Source organism: Lycium barbarum, chromosome 5 (assembly GCF_019175385.1).
Source record: "Lycium barbarum isolate Lr01 chromosome 5, ASM1917538v2, whole genome shotgun sequence".
NCBI classification, from domain to species: Eukaryota; Viridiplantae; Streptophyta; class Magnoliopsida; order Solanales; family Solanaceae; genus Lycium; species Lycium barbarum.
Window position 1 is genome coordinate 88,263,312 of NC_083341.1, and position 17,216 is coordinate 88,280,527.

General features: G+C 35.2%; 1 protein-coding gene and 1 long non-coding RNA gene across 2 annotated transcripts; both read left to right on the forward strand.

Annotated features, from left to right (window-relative positions):
* The first annotated feature begins 264 nt into the window (after positions 1-264).
* Positions 265-2,371, forward strand: LOC132639559 (uncharacterized). The gene is made up of 4 exons (XM_060355998.1): positions 265-854; positions 1,146-1,248; positions 1,342-1,696; positions 1,860-2,371. The coding sequence occupies exons 1-4, from the start codon at positions 265-267 to the stop codon at positions 2,369-2,371; spliced, it is 1,560 nt and encodes a 519-aa protein (XP_060211981.1).
* Positions 2,372-10,507: 8,136 nt separating this feature from the next.
* Positions 10,508-16,983, forward strand: LOC132642554 (uncharacterized). Its single transcript, XR_009583232.1, has 3 exons — positions 10,508-11,155; positions 15,914-15,961; positions 16,702-16,983. It is a non-coding gene; the product is annotated as an uncharacterized LOC132642554 (long non-coding RNA).
* Positions 16,984-17,216: the final 233 nt, after the last annotated feature.

The window sequence follows — 17,216 nt, forward strand, 5'->3', positions numbered from 1 at the left end:
AGCAACTTAATGAAGAGTTCTACAGTAAATTAACTTCCTATATTTAGGGAACCCTTCTTACGTCAAGCGGTGTTGATAATCCCACGATTATCCACCTATATTTTCGTGGTACTCTGTTATCCCCTGTAACTACTCCTTATTTTGTTGTATATATTTTATACTTCCTCACAATGTGAAGATATCTTATAAGCAGCGTCGTCCTTTTTTTTTTTTTTACCTTTCTTATACATCTTCCTTATTCTAGTCTTTATTCTTTTTTCAGCCATGGAATTATATTTGATTCAATATGGTGGAGAATGGGATGTGGAACACACTTACAAGAATTTCTGTGTTGATGGTGTGTTTCTCGATACGCAGTGCGATTTTAATGGTATGAGTTCCGAAGTGAATAAGGTTCTCAAAGTTGACTCAACTACGACTACGATCGAAATAAAATATGTTGTGAAAGAGAATTATCCGCCGATAAAGATATATGATGACCGAACCTTGCTAATGTATACGGAACTGAGAAGAAAAAGTTCAAAATTCACTGATTTTCCTCTTTGTATATCGGTTTGTGATAATTCTCAAGGCGGTACAGATTCAAATCCGAATACTATGCAATCTAACTTGAATGTTATCCAGGATATGCCTGAGATTGACAACCTGGAAACTATTGAGTTGATCACTACTGGAAGTGGAGAGGATAGTGACTATGTGATATTTGCGGAAGATTCCATAATCGACGATAATTTTCATCTGGATGTGAGTGAAGAGCAACTATACAAAAATAAAGAAACACTCAAAAATGTGATGAACAATTATGCCGTCCGAAATGATTTTCAGTTCAAAGTCATACGGTCAAGCACGACAAGGTAAAGTGCAGATTTTCTTACTTTATAAACCAATTATATAATGTATATTACTCATATAGATTCATATAACGTTTTTATGTTAAGTATAATAAAGTTTGTATAGGTAGAATATTATTCGTATATTTTTATTATACTCTTTATTATAGTATATACGTGGTATAATTTTAGTACACCCTTTGCTATAAAGTGTAAATACCTTTCATAAATTGATTATACCTTGTGTAATAAATATAGTATACGTTGTATAATTTTATTATTAGTTGTATAATTAAATATACTATGTGTATACAGATATTATATTGCATGTGTGGATGATCAGTGTGATTGGAGTTTAAAGTCATCAAGCCTTCATACATCAAAAATATTCAAGGTGAGGGAGTTTAATGATGTTCACGTATGCGGCAATGAAGCCAAATTATTTTAAAAAAGGAATGCTACATCGAACCTCATTGGAAAACTGATCACGCGTAAATGCGATGATCCCAAGTTAGTTTATACTCCTAGAGATATTCAGCGGGACATGAAAAGGGAATTAGGAGTTGATTTTAACTACATGAAGGCTTGGAGGTCGAGAGAAAAGGCACTTGAATTATTGAGATGTAAACCAAGCGATTCATATCAAAAACTTCCGAAATACTTCTATATGTTGACTCAATCAAATCCTGGATCAGTGGTAAATTTGGTAAAGTCAGAGGACGGACGATTCTTGTATGGTTATGTTGCATTGTACGGATCAATTAAAGGGTGGGAGTACTGCAGGCCTGTTTTACTCGTTGATGGTAGTTTTCTGAAATCTACACACAGGGGGACCATATTAACAGCTTGCACGCAGGATGCAGCGGGTGAGTTGAACTAAAAATCCGAAATCTATTGTTTAATGAATTAACATTATTCTTTTATTTATGGTATATTGAAGGAGCACAGTTACTTGTATTTTTTGTTTATATGTAGTAGTTAAATAATATGTCGTCTATATATTTATAATACCTTTTTTTTTGTATTCAGGTAAAATATTCCCGCTAGCGCATGCAATTGTTGATTCGGAGACTAATGAGTCATGGGAGTGGTTCTTCCAAAATTTACGACAAACATTTGGGTCAAGGGAAGGGCTGTGCATTGTATCTGACCGACACGAAAGCATCTTGAGGGCCACTAAGGTAGTGTATCCGGGTGTACCTCACTGTGTATGCATATACCATTTGTGGAACAACATAAAGACGAATTTTAAGAAAAGGCAGAAGCAGCTAAAGGATGTATTTTTCGCTATGGCTAAAGCATACACGGTGGCGGAATTCGATCAACACATGTCAGAAGTCAATAAGATTGATAACAGAGTGAAAGACTATTTATTCGATATTGGATATCATAGATGGTCCTTAGCACATTCCAGTGTGAAAAGATACAAAGTGATGACTTCTAATATTGCAGAGTCCATGAATGCATCGAATAAAGATGCAAGAGATCTACCTATATATGATTTGTTGGATTATGTGATGAATAATATTGTGGCGAGTTGAAATTACAACAATAGATTGGTAGCAATGGCAACAGGTACAACGCTAAGTCAGAAATATGAGGAACTGCTAAGGGATAAAATAATTGCATCAAAGAGAATGACGGTATGTAAATAAATGTATTTAGTTTTGTATAAAGTTAGTATAAAATCAGCATTGCTCGTAAATCAACACTTGATCATAATAAAAGGTCATGCGTATTTTGCTCAACTAAACCAAGTATAACAACCTCTTTTGAATGTCCATGCTAATGCACGTTTTTGGTGAGGTTTCTATTTATTCATATTACAACTGATTAGTTATTGATTATAGGTATTTTTTGTAATTAAATGTAACTCATTAACTGTAAAAAAGTTTTTAAATATTTTGGTGAAATGCAGGTTGTGCCTTCAACAGAATACATGTACACAGTATTTCATGGTAAAAAGCGCTATGTGGTTTGCATGCTGGAACAGTCTTGCACTTGTAGAAAGTTTCAATTGGATGTGATGCCTTGTACACATGCAATGGCTATCATCACAAAATATAGCATGCCTCAGTATGCGTATTGCTCGTTATACTACAGCAAAGAGTACTTCTTGAAGACCTATGATATTCCGATTCACCCCATTCCTGACGAAAGTACATGGGAAATTCCTGCAGACATTTTAGCAGAGGTGGTTCTACCACCTATAGTAAAAGCCAGAGCAGGTAGGCCACAAAAACACAGATGGAAAGGTGCTGGTGAATCACAACCAAAAAGGGCAAAAATTACATGTTCATTAAGCAATCGTGAAGGTCACAATATAAGGACATGTAGGAATCCTCTAATGGAAGCTTAGCAAGCTTTAGTTTTTTCAGTTTTAGCTTTATGTAATAAAGAACTGCAGTATATGCACTTCAGCTTTATACACTTTAGTTTTCTAGTTTTAGCTTTTATGTAATAAAGAAGTGCACTTTATGCACTTTAGCTTTTATGAACTTCAATCTTCTTGTTTTAGATTTCTGGAAGGGTGTTTTATAATATTCATGAGATTTCTTATCATTATGCTAGTATATTGTTGAACTTATGACCACTCTTACATTTTGTTATTCTCCTATGGACCTTTATTTTCTTTGCTATGATATTATTAGATCCCGTACTTGTTTAACGAGTTGAGTAGTGTAAGCTAGAGTATACTTCTTCCTTATTCTAGTCTTTATTCTTTTTTCAGCCATGGAATTATATTTTATTCAATATGGTGGAGAATGGGATGTGGAACACACTTACAAGAATTTCTGTGTTGATGGTGTGTTTCTCGATACGGAGTGCGATTTTAATGGTATGAGTTCCGAAGTGAATAAGGTTCTCAAAGTTGACTCAACTACGACTACGATCGAAATAAAATATGTTGTGAAAGAGAATTATTCGCCGATGAAGATATATGATGACCGAACCTTGCTAATGTATACGGAACTGAGAAGAAAAAGTTCAAAATTCACTGATTTTCCTCTTTGTATATCAGTTTGTGATAATGCTCAAGGCGGTACAGATTCAAATCCGAATACTATGAAATCTAACTTGAATGTTATCCAGGATATGTCTGAGATTGACAACCTGGAAACTATTGAGTTGATCACTACTGGAAGTGGAGAGGATAGTGATGATGTGATATTTGCAGAAGATTCCATAATCGACGATAATTTTCATCTGGATCTGAGTGAAGAGCAACTATACAAAAATAAAGAAACACTCAAAAATGTGATGAACAATTATGCCGTCCGAAATGATTTTCAGTTCAAAGTCATACGGTCAAGCACGACAAGGTAAAGTGCATATTTTCTTACTTTATAAATCAATTATATTATGTATATTACTCATATAGATTCATATAACGTTGTTATGTGAAGTATAATAAAGTTGGTATAGGTATAATATTATTCGTATATTTTTATTATACTCTTTATTATAGTATATACGTGGTATAATTTTAGTACACCCTTTGTTATAAAGTGTAAATACCTTTCATAAATTGATTATACCTTGTGTAATAAATATAGTATACGTTGTATAATTTTATTATTAGTTGTATAATTAAATATACTCTGTGTATACAGGTATTATATTGCATATGTGGATGATCAATGTGATTGTAGTTTAAAGTCATCAAGCCTTCATACATCAAAAATATTCAAGGTGAGGGAGTTTAATGATGTTCAAGTATGCGGCAATGAAGCCAGATTATTTTAAAAAAGGAATGCTACATCGAACCTCATTGGAAAACTGATCATGCGTAAATGCGATGATCCCAAGTATGCTAATGCACCTCATGCAGAACAATACAACATACAGAAGGTGGTGGACGTTTACGCCTCTGATTAATGTACAACCCTCCCACTCCTTGCCTCTACCATATAGACAAACATAGCTTCTAAAAGTTTCTGTGCAAGTAATAAAACTGAGCTTAAATCAAAGAAATGCATGATCTACATACTCAAATAAATTTCTCCCACTCAAGAACTCCAAAATAATTTGCCATTTTGCCCTATTATATACTCTTATATCTATCAATCTCACCTGCCACCAAAATCCAACTTGAAAAGGAAAATAGGGAAAGAAAGAAGAAAAAAATCTCTTCCATATCATCAACACCTTTTGTTTAATCAACAGTTCATTTCTATCCTTTTGTCAAACACTAACCCCAAAAGAGTTTTTTTTTCTATCCTGGATAACATTCAAATATATATATGAATCATACTCTTATATCTATCTATCCTGGATAACATTCAAATATATATATGAATCAACAACCATAATACTGATAGTTCATAAATGTAATTCAAATCACAAAACTGATTGTTAAAACAGTCAGTGTTGCAAAAGACGCAGTATCAAACACAACTGCAATTATTCCTTTAAAAAACTACATAAATCTACTGCCGACATTGTTTCACACGACCAAGTTTCATTTTTTCAGTCTCTTCTAAATCGCTAACGATATGCTGCTCCTGCTTCATTCTGCCATACTTCCACAATAACGACCCCAGCCTGATGCGATGAGCATTGATATCAAAGTTTGTTTTTGTCATCTTGCGATTCCATACAAAAGATTCAGCAAATACTGCCGCAAACACACCGGAGTCACTGTATATAATATTAATATAATCAAGAGAAAAATCAATGGTTATTAAAGGTATCTTATAAAAGAAAATGACATAGAGATATCAAGGTTTGACTTACGCATGTTGTTGTACAGGCAAGTGATCTACCATAATAAACTTCAATGGATTTTCTGATGTCTTATCTTTATACGGACCTTTATCCAATTTGATATCATTCCTTTTACCAAAAAACCCAAGAACAAAAAAGAAGTGGGGTATAATAACAACATATGCATCAACCACTGTGCGAACCATGGTCTTATGAGCTGCACCATCTAGCGAATTATAGACATATAAGCATCTATCTTTGATAGATAATCGTGCTGTTATCCACTCCCACTGTTCTGAAACTTTTATTGGAAATAAAATATGATCGACGGTGTGCCACGGACGGTTACAAACTATAAAATCTCCAGAAATATACTGGGCGACATCGTGATCAGGCTTCACCACGCGAAAGTCTCTATTTTTTTCAAGCTATTTCTTATAAAGCGCTTGAATCTTGAGATTAAATAGAGTATCTGTTGTAGTGAACTTTAGTGGCACGTCTAGATCATACTTTCCTTTTTTTCTCAAATAATAAAGTATGACATCCAAATGCTGCAACATCACACCAAACATATAAAAATCATACAAAAAATAAATATAAAATGATTCTAAGTCATTACAACCAAATATACCACATAAATCACTATTATTCTGTATAGTGGACACCAATTTGATAAACATAATCTACATTATTAATATTGTACAACTCAAGTACATGTAGAGTTTAAGATGATGACAGATTTCTCACTACAACGATGAAGAGTATCCACCAAAGTATCAAAACTGATAGAAAATAATTATCTGCAATGGATTTAACTATTTACGTACCGTATCCTCAATTATTTGACCGCTGTACGCAAGCTGGTGGAACCACTCCTTCCTGTTGATATGCGCTACTCCGAATTCAAACTGAGGCTTTAGTACATTGACCTTTTTCGGGTAAACACTCAGCCTATCAATACAAATTGTAAATTTCATCGATATTATACGTTAAATAATTGTTATTCTTAACTAAACAGGAATACTTACTTGCTTTTCCTTAAGCCTTTGTCAATCCAATCTTTGAACTCACCCATGATCTGATTATAATCATCTTCCTTGACAAACATTTCAAAAGGGTGCCCTTTCAATACAAGAGGTTCCTTCATGGATCCTCCTACCGCACTTTCGCCTGAACCATAATCGTTCAGAAAAGATGACCTACAGAATGTTGAGGGAAACTTATTTCTTATCCCGTTTTCCGTGGTGACATTATTGGCCAAGGGACATGTATATGTCGTAGTGGATTCCTTGGCTACGGGGAATGTAGATTGCGGCGTGACTTCCTTGTCCTTGGGGAGAGCATATTTTGTGGTGGGTTCTTTGACAACAAGGCATGTAGATTCATTCGTGGGTTCCCTCGCCTCTGGGCATGTAAATTTCGTAATCTGCGACTCGGGAACGTCTATACACATCATATGATACGGGTCCTCTGCTGCACTGTTCGCAGTGGGTTCCTTGGCCTTCGGGCATTTATATTTCGTAATCTGCGATTCAGGGACATCTACACACATCATATCTATAGGATCCTCCGTTGCTAACTTTGTAGCAACAACATCAACATATTGATTCCCTTAATAAAAAAGAGAAAAAACCATGAAGAACTGAAGTATGTTTTATATGTAAAACATTTATATAAGATATATATATATATATATATATATATATATATATATATATATATATATATATATATATATATATATATTTATACCACCCATATATGTAAGGTATTATTTGGGTATTTAAAAATTATACCCTACATATACAACAAATATATATTTATACTAATAAATATTTTTCACAAGAGTTGTCCATTTCAAAAGAACCATCAGAAAACCATACTAAAATCAAAATACACGTACCATTCACTCCAGCATTGCGAATTTCATCCCCTGTTGACACGAATTCAAAGCGATCGCCACTATTTGCATGCTCTTCTTTATCATGGAACCCACCAAGACCTTCGCTTACTCTACCTTTGATTTGAAATTCCATTTCATTCTGTTCACCAAAAATTAATAATTAATAATAAGGCATTCTAAATACTAAGCAGTTTTTTTTGGTCAATACCGTATAAGTATTGATTCTATCAACTTTCTTGGACAACAATTCAAGTGCATCAAATATCTTGGCATTGGATTCCTTCACGAACTCAGTCAACGACTGAAATTCCTCTGTAATCTATTGAAACAATAAACGTAAGTTTAGCCATTTATTATTATAGTGTTTTAAAAAATTAAAATAATCAGTTGAAAATCTTCCTTTAGCTGCTTCTGTTCATTGGATAGGCTTTTGATGTCATTTCTCCAATCCATATTGTTTTGTGGTGGGTCAGAGTCTGATGTTTTGTACATCATACTTGGTATTGGCACAGGGGGTGGTGTTGTAAAGTCATCATCTCCAAATTGATATTCGGCATGATCAACAGTCACATTGTCATCCCTATCATCCGTAATGAAATTAGGGAGATCCAACCCAGTTTTCTCAATCGTTGTAGGATAAATATTCTTCACCTTCAACTAATAAAATAATGTGCATCAACGTACTAGAAAACATATCGAACTTGTAGAAAATTAAATAAATTAAATTAACACTTACATTTACATCTGACAGTACAGTTGTGACATCACTAGTGAAAGGATTGCTTATGACTTTCCAACTAAGTATTCGTGGGACCTTATCCTCAACCAACAGAGCAAACTCATTTGTGGCTCGAGGACAACATTCGTAAAACCATATTTGGAATGCGAGTGGAAGTCCTTCCAACCTAGAATATTGCTTTGAAATCTTACCCCGAAAAGCTTTTCTCAACGAAGTTAACGTCTCCTCAAATAACAATTTTCCCTAGGGGTAATTTTCATATTTCCCGAATTCAACTAACTCAAATAAACCAGTCGAGATTTTGTTGTGAGGAAATAAGGAAAACAAAAATGTGTTTATAAAATATAGTATGGCAATCTTTACCGCATCTTGATCAGATGTCCAATTCTTGCCTTTAAAACAATCAATTATATCTTGACATTTAATCTTGCGCATCGCTGGAAAACATCTATCAACCAAGCTACACCTTTCATTAGCATCATACAACTTATGTGCAATCCCACTGCATTTTAGACCTGTTAGCAAAGCAAACTCCCTAATACCAAAACAAAGCTTAGTACCATTCAACGATATCCAGAACTCATCTTTGTTCTCGTGAACCACCTCCCTCAGCAAAAGGGAGTGTACAAGTCGTAGTTGGACAGTTACTGGCTGTAAATTAACAAAGTATCCAAAACAAGTTTGTCTAAACAAATCAAATTGTTTCCGACTCAGCTTGTCCCTCATTATTTTAAATACATTAGTATTACTATTAACACCAAGCTTCAATTTTGAGTGATCATGTAGCTTGAAATAAAAGTCCCCACTCTGCAATTCAATAGTATTAGTATAAGATATTCATTTATATAAAACATGATAATGAAGCCATGATAATAGCAAAAAATATCTCGACAAAAATAAGTTTACATTATATTAGTTGACCTTTATGTATTGTTCTAAAGTGCAATAGCATAAGCAGCTTGACAACATCAAAAAATCTGGTATATTAGTATAAGTATATAAAGATTTACAATTACAACTATACCACGTATAATAGTTATTCTTATAGGTATGTATAGATTATACCATGTATATTAGATATTATACCATGTATATTAGATATTATAATAGGTATGTATGAATTATACCATGCATATAATTTACATAAATTCAAAATATTAGAAGTATAAAGTACATCAATCATAGTAATATATTGTTAAACATCTTATAACTATAGAAAAGTAAATTATACAACATATATGTATAATCAAGGATTGCGGAAGTAAAAAAAAAATACCTCCAACTCCTTATTTTGACCTTTTGTCTGCTCGACCTTTCTCCTTTTGAGGCTAACATCCTCGCTTGGTACATCCTGAACTTGTACAGCTTTTTCCTTTTTCTTTTTGTCAAACTTTGTTGCCTCGTTATGATTCTTGTGTATCGAATTGACGTCCCCAATATTTGGGGATTCTTTGGACCTTTTGGAAGATACAACTAAAGTCTCCTCCCTTCGATCCACAACGACACTATGAGCATTGTTGGATTGAAAACCTTCAACATTTTGCATTTCCACATCTTTGGCGGGAGATTTTTGTGTGGGAGTCAACAAATTGAAATTGGGTTCTTCCACCGGTGCGAAAAATTCAACACTTTTAGAGGTGTAATCAACCTTCCATCCTCTGCCTAAAATCTTCACTGAATCTGAGCTTGGAACTGATTTCGTTTTCCCCATTGCTGTTGATGCTAAATCTGAAAATATACCAAAAAATCTACTATAAATTAAATTGCATGTCAACCCCCAAAATAAGAAAAGTTCCTTTTTGAATTGCAAATACAAAATGTTCTTTTGACCTTTATGAGAGGCTAAATCCTTTGGTTAAATTAGAGACCCAAATTAAACACAGCGTGAGAGGCTCTTTTTTTTTTCTAACCTTAAACTTTGGTTAAATCCTCTGTAAGTCTATCAACCGAGAAGGGAAAATGAAGAAATGGAGGATGAGTAATAGGAGATGGAGGATATATATGTTGGGGAAGATTGATACGTAGTAGATGTTTATCTTAAATCAGAAAATAAATGATGTATTTATCTTTTAAATAATGGATAAATGAAAATAAAGACTAAAGATATGACTCAATCCCTGATTTTGGGGATATTCCTATTCTTCACATACTTCTTTTAATGTGTTATATATGTAATAAACAGTGTTATTTTTGTAGAATATGAAAAGTTCTGCTATTTATGTTCTTATTTATGGTATTGTGACTTCTCATGTAATTTTTCCTTTAAATTTGGGCGGGCGTGATCCAAAAGGACATGACCCAGCCCATCCTCGGCTTAGGCCACCAAACGACCCCTAAACCCCTTCATTTCTTTGTTTTGGCTAAGGTTGAAGAAACCCTAGCCTTCACTGCGTCTCCATGGTCAAATATGGCAATTGGCAGTGTACAACTTGCTTTGCAGCTCAAGTTCAATCGATTCGGGCAAAGAAATTAATGCTTTGCCCTCTCTCCACTATTGTTCAACCCAAACACGGTATAACCTCGTCCTTTACTTGCTTTTTCTGCCTTTTTTCTATGGTCAAAGGACCAATTCTTTAATTAGTTTTGTTGTTTTACGAATTTGAACTCATGATTTCTATGCCAAATTTGAGAGGGATTCAAGAGGATCCCCCCGCCCCCCCCACCCACCCCAAAAAAAAACCCCAAGTCCCATATCGAATTTGGATTAGGATTTTTAGATTTTTGGAGTTCTACATAAAGAACCCCATATTTCACTTCAACACATCCATTATTCACGAATATACACACAAAAGTCTCATAAATTCAGAGAAAAATACACTTAGTATACCTAGGGATCTTGCAAGTTTGCTGGAACCTTTAATTTACTAAGTTTTTATGGTCTAAAGTTTTATTTCTTTCTTTTGTTTTGTGGCTGAGTTCATGTGGAGGAGAAGCATTTCCAATTCCATTTTTGACAACAGGTTGCCCGAAGAAAAGGTAATAGTTTTTCCTCTTGTAATTCTTTAATTTTACCTATTTATGTTTTGCTTTAAGTATTTTTGCCTATGTGTGTTTTTATAGCTTAGATTTGGCCTTGATTATAGGTTTAGTGATTTTTAATTTAGTTTTAAATGCTTAGTAATTGGTCGGTTTAGTTTGTTTCCTATTTGTGTTCAGTTTTAGCTTATACGTTTAACTTATGGTGGTAATGTCAAATTAGGGATATGTTGATAAATTAGGGACATGATTAGTGAATTTGGTTATTTAACCTCTAAACTGTTATTGTGTTTTATTAGATTAGAAAGGATGTTAATCAGGGCTTCATATGTTGTTTAGGGTAATAGTTTTTTCAAATAATGCATTGATGATTTGAGGCTGTTTGGTTTGGATTTACTTTAACATGTGATTGAATGATACTTATTGAGTTAAATTAGTACCTATACGAAAGACTTTGTCCTGTATATGTGAGCTTAGCTTAAGGTATTCCTTGTTTAGAACTGTTGAACTAGAATAGTGTCACGACCCAACCCCGTAGGCCGTGACTAGTGCCCGATCTGGGCACTCAAACACATTCTAGTATATAGCAGAAGCCGACAAGGCTTTATTTCCAATTTAGATAATTTCCAGAAAAATTTCGGCAGAGTTTCCTTTGTTTTACGGACTATCCCATATACCCTGCACGCAGAAAATACCAACAAAGGCCACACAGGGCCAACAGAGTAACATTTGAATATATGCGGACCGGCCGCCGCGGCGAATGGGATCGCCCAAATACAACATATACACACAGCTGTACAGAAAGATCCCAACCCACAAACATGTCTACAGACCTCTAAACAGACCAACAGAATCATATGGCGGGACAGGGCCCCGCCGTACCCATGAACGAGAATATACATATATAGAAGTGACAGACTGTACCAAAAGATGGCTCTGAATAAAAGAGCGCTCCAAATGGCGGAAAAGATATCCTAGACAGACGGATCGGCAAACCTGTCGTCAGTACCTGCGCGGTATGAAAACGCAGCCCCCGAGGAAAGGGGGTCAGTACGAAATATGTACTGAATATGTAAAGCCTGAGTTGCAGAAACAAAATCATAACTGGTATAGAACGTACAGAAAGTAAACAGAAAATACAAAGTATCAGATATATATTTTCAAAACATGCGGAGTGTGTACAGAAACATATGTCATATCAAATCCGGCCCCTGCCAAGGGACTCGGCAGACAGAACGTGGCCACCCTCCCGACGCTGGTGCCACAACACAGAAGAATCAGAATAGGGGCATAACCCCGTAACATAATATGTCATATCAGATGGCCATAGTAAATCATATCAGAACAAGCGTACATGGCACAGCATACTCCACAAACCCATGTACGCGTATACCTGCCCCCTCACATCGAGGCACGACGAACAATGCAAAGGATCACGCTTGACAACATATCCTGGTCCGGGCTCAGTGTGGGAAACATTGGGGCATCCACGAATGGAGTAGTGAGAGACTAATGCAATCAAAATATCATAAATGTTTCCATAGACTCGATGAGGCATATCAAAGACAAACCGATCCAATGAAATCGAGAGAGATCATAGTAAATGAGTTTCGAGTATCAAAACAGTTTATCAGACTTAATGGAATATTTGAAACAACGTTTGTTAGGAAATTAGAATGGTAGTCAAAACATTTCTTTCAAAAACCGCTCGAAAGTAAGACTTGAGTACAATACGGGCAAAACCGGGAATAGTGGGCCCACCTCGGGACAAGCAAGGCGGTGGGCTCAAATTACATATTTTAAGCTTATGGGATCACCTACAAAGGTTCTACGGACGTTCTATAGCTTTCCAAGTAGTTTAGGGGAAAGTTCGCATAATTTTCAAGAAAGCATACCAAAAAGAGTTTAATCTTATTGAAAGAAAAAGTGATATTTTCACTTGCGGATTTCCGATGGGCAGAAAGTCTTTCGAGGCCCGAATCCGGTTCTAATACACTTAGGCATGCCAAAAGAAGGATCGGGTATCTTTACATACCTTTTGAGCTTTTTAAGCCTATCCAAGCTCACTCTCCGTTTCGTCGAAAATCTGCAAATGGTCACATTTACCAATTGTAAGTTATAGATGCTACAAATTCAATTCAACTCATATTTGTCTACCGAAATTTCGGCAGCACTTCCCCTATACATATAACACCCCCGATAATTCAACTCGGCTCAAAATCATCAACAACAACCCAAACAACAACATCAACATCAACAACAAACATTAGAAACACAATATGGCACAACTAGTTCTACTTGCCGACATAATGCCATCACCTTCATTTCAACTTCAATTTCCAAACCAATTTCAATGATTTCACATTCATTATCAAACTAGATCATCACAACATAGTTTAGAAGCGTCTCATATCGTTTCCTCAAGTTATACACACGATATACATAATATACAACTTTCCGCCAAAGTCACAACTTGTTCAAAACATCAAATCTTTGGCATACATATTAATAACATGTTTCCAACTTCCAAATTCATCAATGATCATCACAACTAACAACCAAATAACTTCATTTTCCTAATATCAGAAAATCATACTAAAACGACATAAGTTTCTACATTCCCTTTCAATACAAACTTATATCATTCTATCTTCATTTACATTGCAAGCATCACAATAACACACTAAGCAACTCAATCCATTTTCCATTCCAACTTCAACATAGTACACGGCCATATGCCCTTCTATCAACATCAACTAAATTCATGCAACTTTCAATTCCAATATGCATTTCATCACAACCACAACTAAGAGATAACATGAATTCTATACATTGTGGCTATACACATATACATACTCACGGCCATATAGCTATAACACACACCCACTTTGCAAACTTCCATTTCTTCACACAATCAACACATTCCCACATGCTACAACACAAACAAAACATCATAACACAACAAAAAGAGTTGGATTCTTACCTTTTTCCTTAGTCTTCTTCACTTAAACAAGTGGTCAAATTGAGGAACCAAGTGCTTCTTTCTCCAAGACAACTACACCAAGTTGAAGAGGCTACTCAATTTAGTGGGAAAACTACAAAAGAAAATTTTTTGGAGCAATATTTTTGATGGCCAATTTTCTTAGCCAAAGCCGAAACCCTCTTGCTCTTTCTCTCTTGCTTCTTTTGTTTTCTCTTCTTTTAATTTCATGAACCTTCTAAAGAGTATGACTCATATTATTATTAACACATGGAGAATTAATTAGTGGCCATGGGTTGGGCCTCACCATGGCCGGCCACCCCCTTAAGCATTGGGCCTTAATTTCCATTCCAATATTTTGGCCCAATGACTTATAGATCACATTTGTAATTCCCGAAACTAATTTCTAAAATTCCAAATTTGTCCTTGGCCTTATTCGACACTTCCACATTAATATTCTTTCATACACAACTCCTATGTCAAATAAAAGTTAATTATGATCTTATTTCTTACAAGTCAAGAATATTTCCAAATTTTTCCAAAGGTGTGAAGACACGGGATATAACAAATAGGTTCTTTTCCCTTATTGCTTGCATGCTAGTGTAGTTTATATTACACCTTGTGCTTTTGCGCATCGAGATTTGCAGTACATTGGTGTCTTAGTTTTGGACACCGGGATTTGTTTCCAAGGACATATTAGGTTGGACATGTTTAACTTGTGTGTATAGGTGAACCGAAGCGGGAAGGTTAGTCAAAATTTGTTTTTGGATAATATGGTGTATGGGTCGTATGGGTGGGATATGATCCGTATTTTATGGACCGTATTTAAGATTACAAAAGTGTAGTAGAAAAGTAGAAATTTCAGGTGGTATTATATGGCCATATTATACGGACCGTATAATATTATACGGCCAGCAAGTTGGTCGTATAATATTATGAAAAGGATGTCAAATTTTACAGAGAAGTAGAAATGATGGTAACATTATATGACCGAATTATACGGATCGTATAATGTTATATGACCAGTAAGTTGACCGTATAAGTTAAGTCGGTGGAAATTTTCAGAATTTAAGTACGACGACCCCTCTTCATTTTAGTCATTCTAAACATATTCCCAAGTTCAAAAGAGCTTTAGAAACTCTCCAAACATATCCCAACACATTTCCAAGCCAAAATAAAGGATCAAAGTGAAGATCAAAACACTTAGGGTTACAAAGGGAGATTCAAATTTGACCCTTCTTCTTGTAAAAGCTTTGAAGGGTAATTCTAAGGTGAAGTGAATTTGGAAGTTGAAGTGTTCTTGAATTTTGAGGTAAGATTTCATCTTAGTTTCATGCTTAGGAGTTTATTTGGTAATTATGCTAAGATTTGGGGAGGAGAAATTGGAGAAAAAGTTCAGCTATGAATTTGATGATATTTTGGAGTTGTAAATTAACTTGAGCTATAATTATTAGCATGTTTTGAGTATAATTTTGTTGTGAGGGATAATAATGATGATGAGGAAGTGTTGTATACAAGTGTATAAGGGGTTATGTTGAAGTTGTTGTCATAAATTGATTATGAGAAGAGGTTTTAGGTTTGCATATACTTTGAATGAAATCTCTTGATCATGATGTTGTTGATGTTGTCTTTATTGTTTAGGAGTTGATTTGGAATTTGGTGGAAGTACATAAAATAGGGGAATTGCTGCCCAAATTCCACTAGCTCACTAATTGCTCTAATTTAAACTTATGAATGTTTTCAAGACTTAACTTTAGTATGAATTCTCTTGAATGTAGATTTGTGGGCTTGGGAGGAGAATGTTAAGTAGTTAAGGAGACGTAAAGGTATGTTAAGGTTGTCCCTTTCTTTCTTATGGCATGATCCTTTGATACAAACCCATTCACATGATATCCATAATGTCCTTATTTTTATAGAAATGCTAGAAGCTTATGGTTCTTGAGATTTTTATGATATTGTTGAGAATTGTCCCACGATTATTGATCTTATCTTATGATTATTGATCTCATTTTATGGTTGTTGATCTTATTCATTGATGTTGATCTCATCTTATGATTTTTGTTCTTTCAAGGTGAGATATGTTTATGGTGATAGTTCCATAATGATAATCGGAGGTTTACCGACCTTACGTCACTCCGATAGAGTTATAGCTTTTATTTGTGCTCTCATGCATGCTTTATATATATATATATAGCTATTTTCTCATACCGAGCCGCGCTATAGTCGGCCGGGTATGACACGTAGATGTGCACACCACTGCAGTGGGTACGTTATGATGTTAGCCTGGACGCGGGATGCCCGGGACGTGGGATGATATGATATATGGATCGGGTTGCACGTTACGCAACAGTAACTCTTATATTATATATGTATGTACGAAAATGCTTTTTTTAAAAATCCAACCATGCATGATATCCACCTTAAGAGGAAATCATATGTACATGTTATCTCTCCTATCTCATGTTTCTTTCATATTTTCATTATGTTGTTACCCATGCCTTACATACTTAGTACATTATTCGTACTGACGTCCTTTTGTTTGTGGACGCTACGTTCATGCCCATAGGTAGGCAGGGAGACGGATCAGACCCCTAGGCTGCTTTATCTGCGATTTCTTAGGAGTGCTCCATTTGTTCTGGAGCTACAGTTTAGCTGGTACTATTCTTTTGTGTATATATGGGCATGGCGGGGTCCTGTCCCGTCTTTATGATGTTATGTACTCCATGTAGAGGCTCGTAGGCAGATGTATATGGTTAGATGTCCTATAACCTCACCGGTTCATGTTTTGTGTATCATTTTTGGCAGCCTTGTCGGCTTGTACATATGGGCATAGTTGATGATGTTTATATAGACGTGTATATGTTAATTGACCTCATGCCTCTTTCAGTTTATGATAATTGTGAGTTAGCCATGTGGCCCACTTAGATATGATTATGAGATGAATTTCAGAAGGTGCTCAGTAGGTTAGCTCCGAGTGCCCGTCGCGGTCCTCTAGTTGGGACGTGACAGTTGACATCATTGATGAGAATAGGAGACCTATTTAGGCTGGAATTTGGACTTGCTAATCCCATTCTGAGTGTT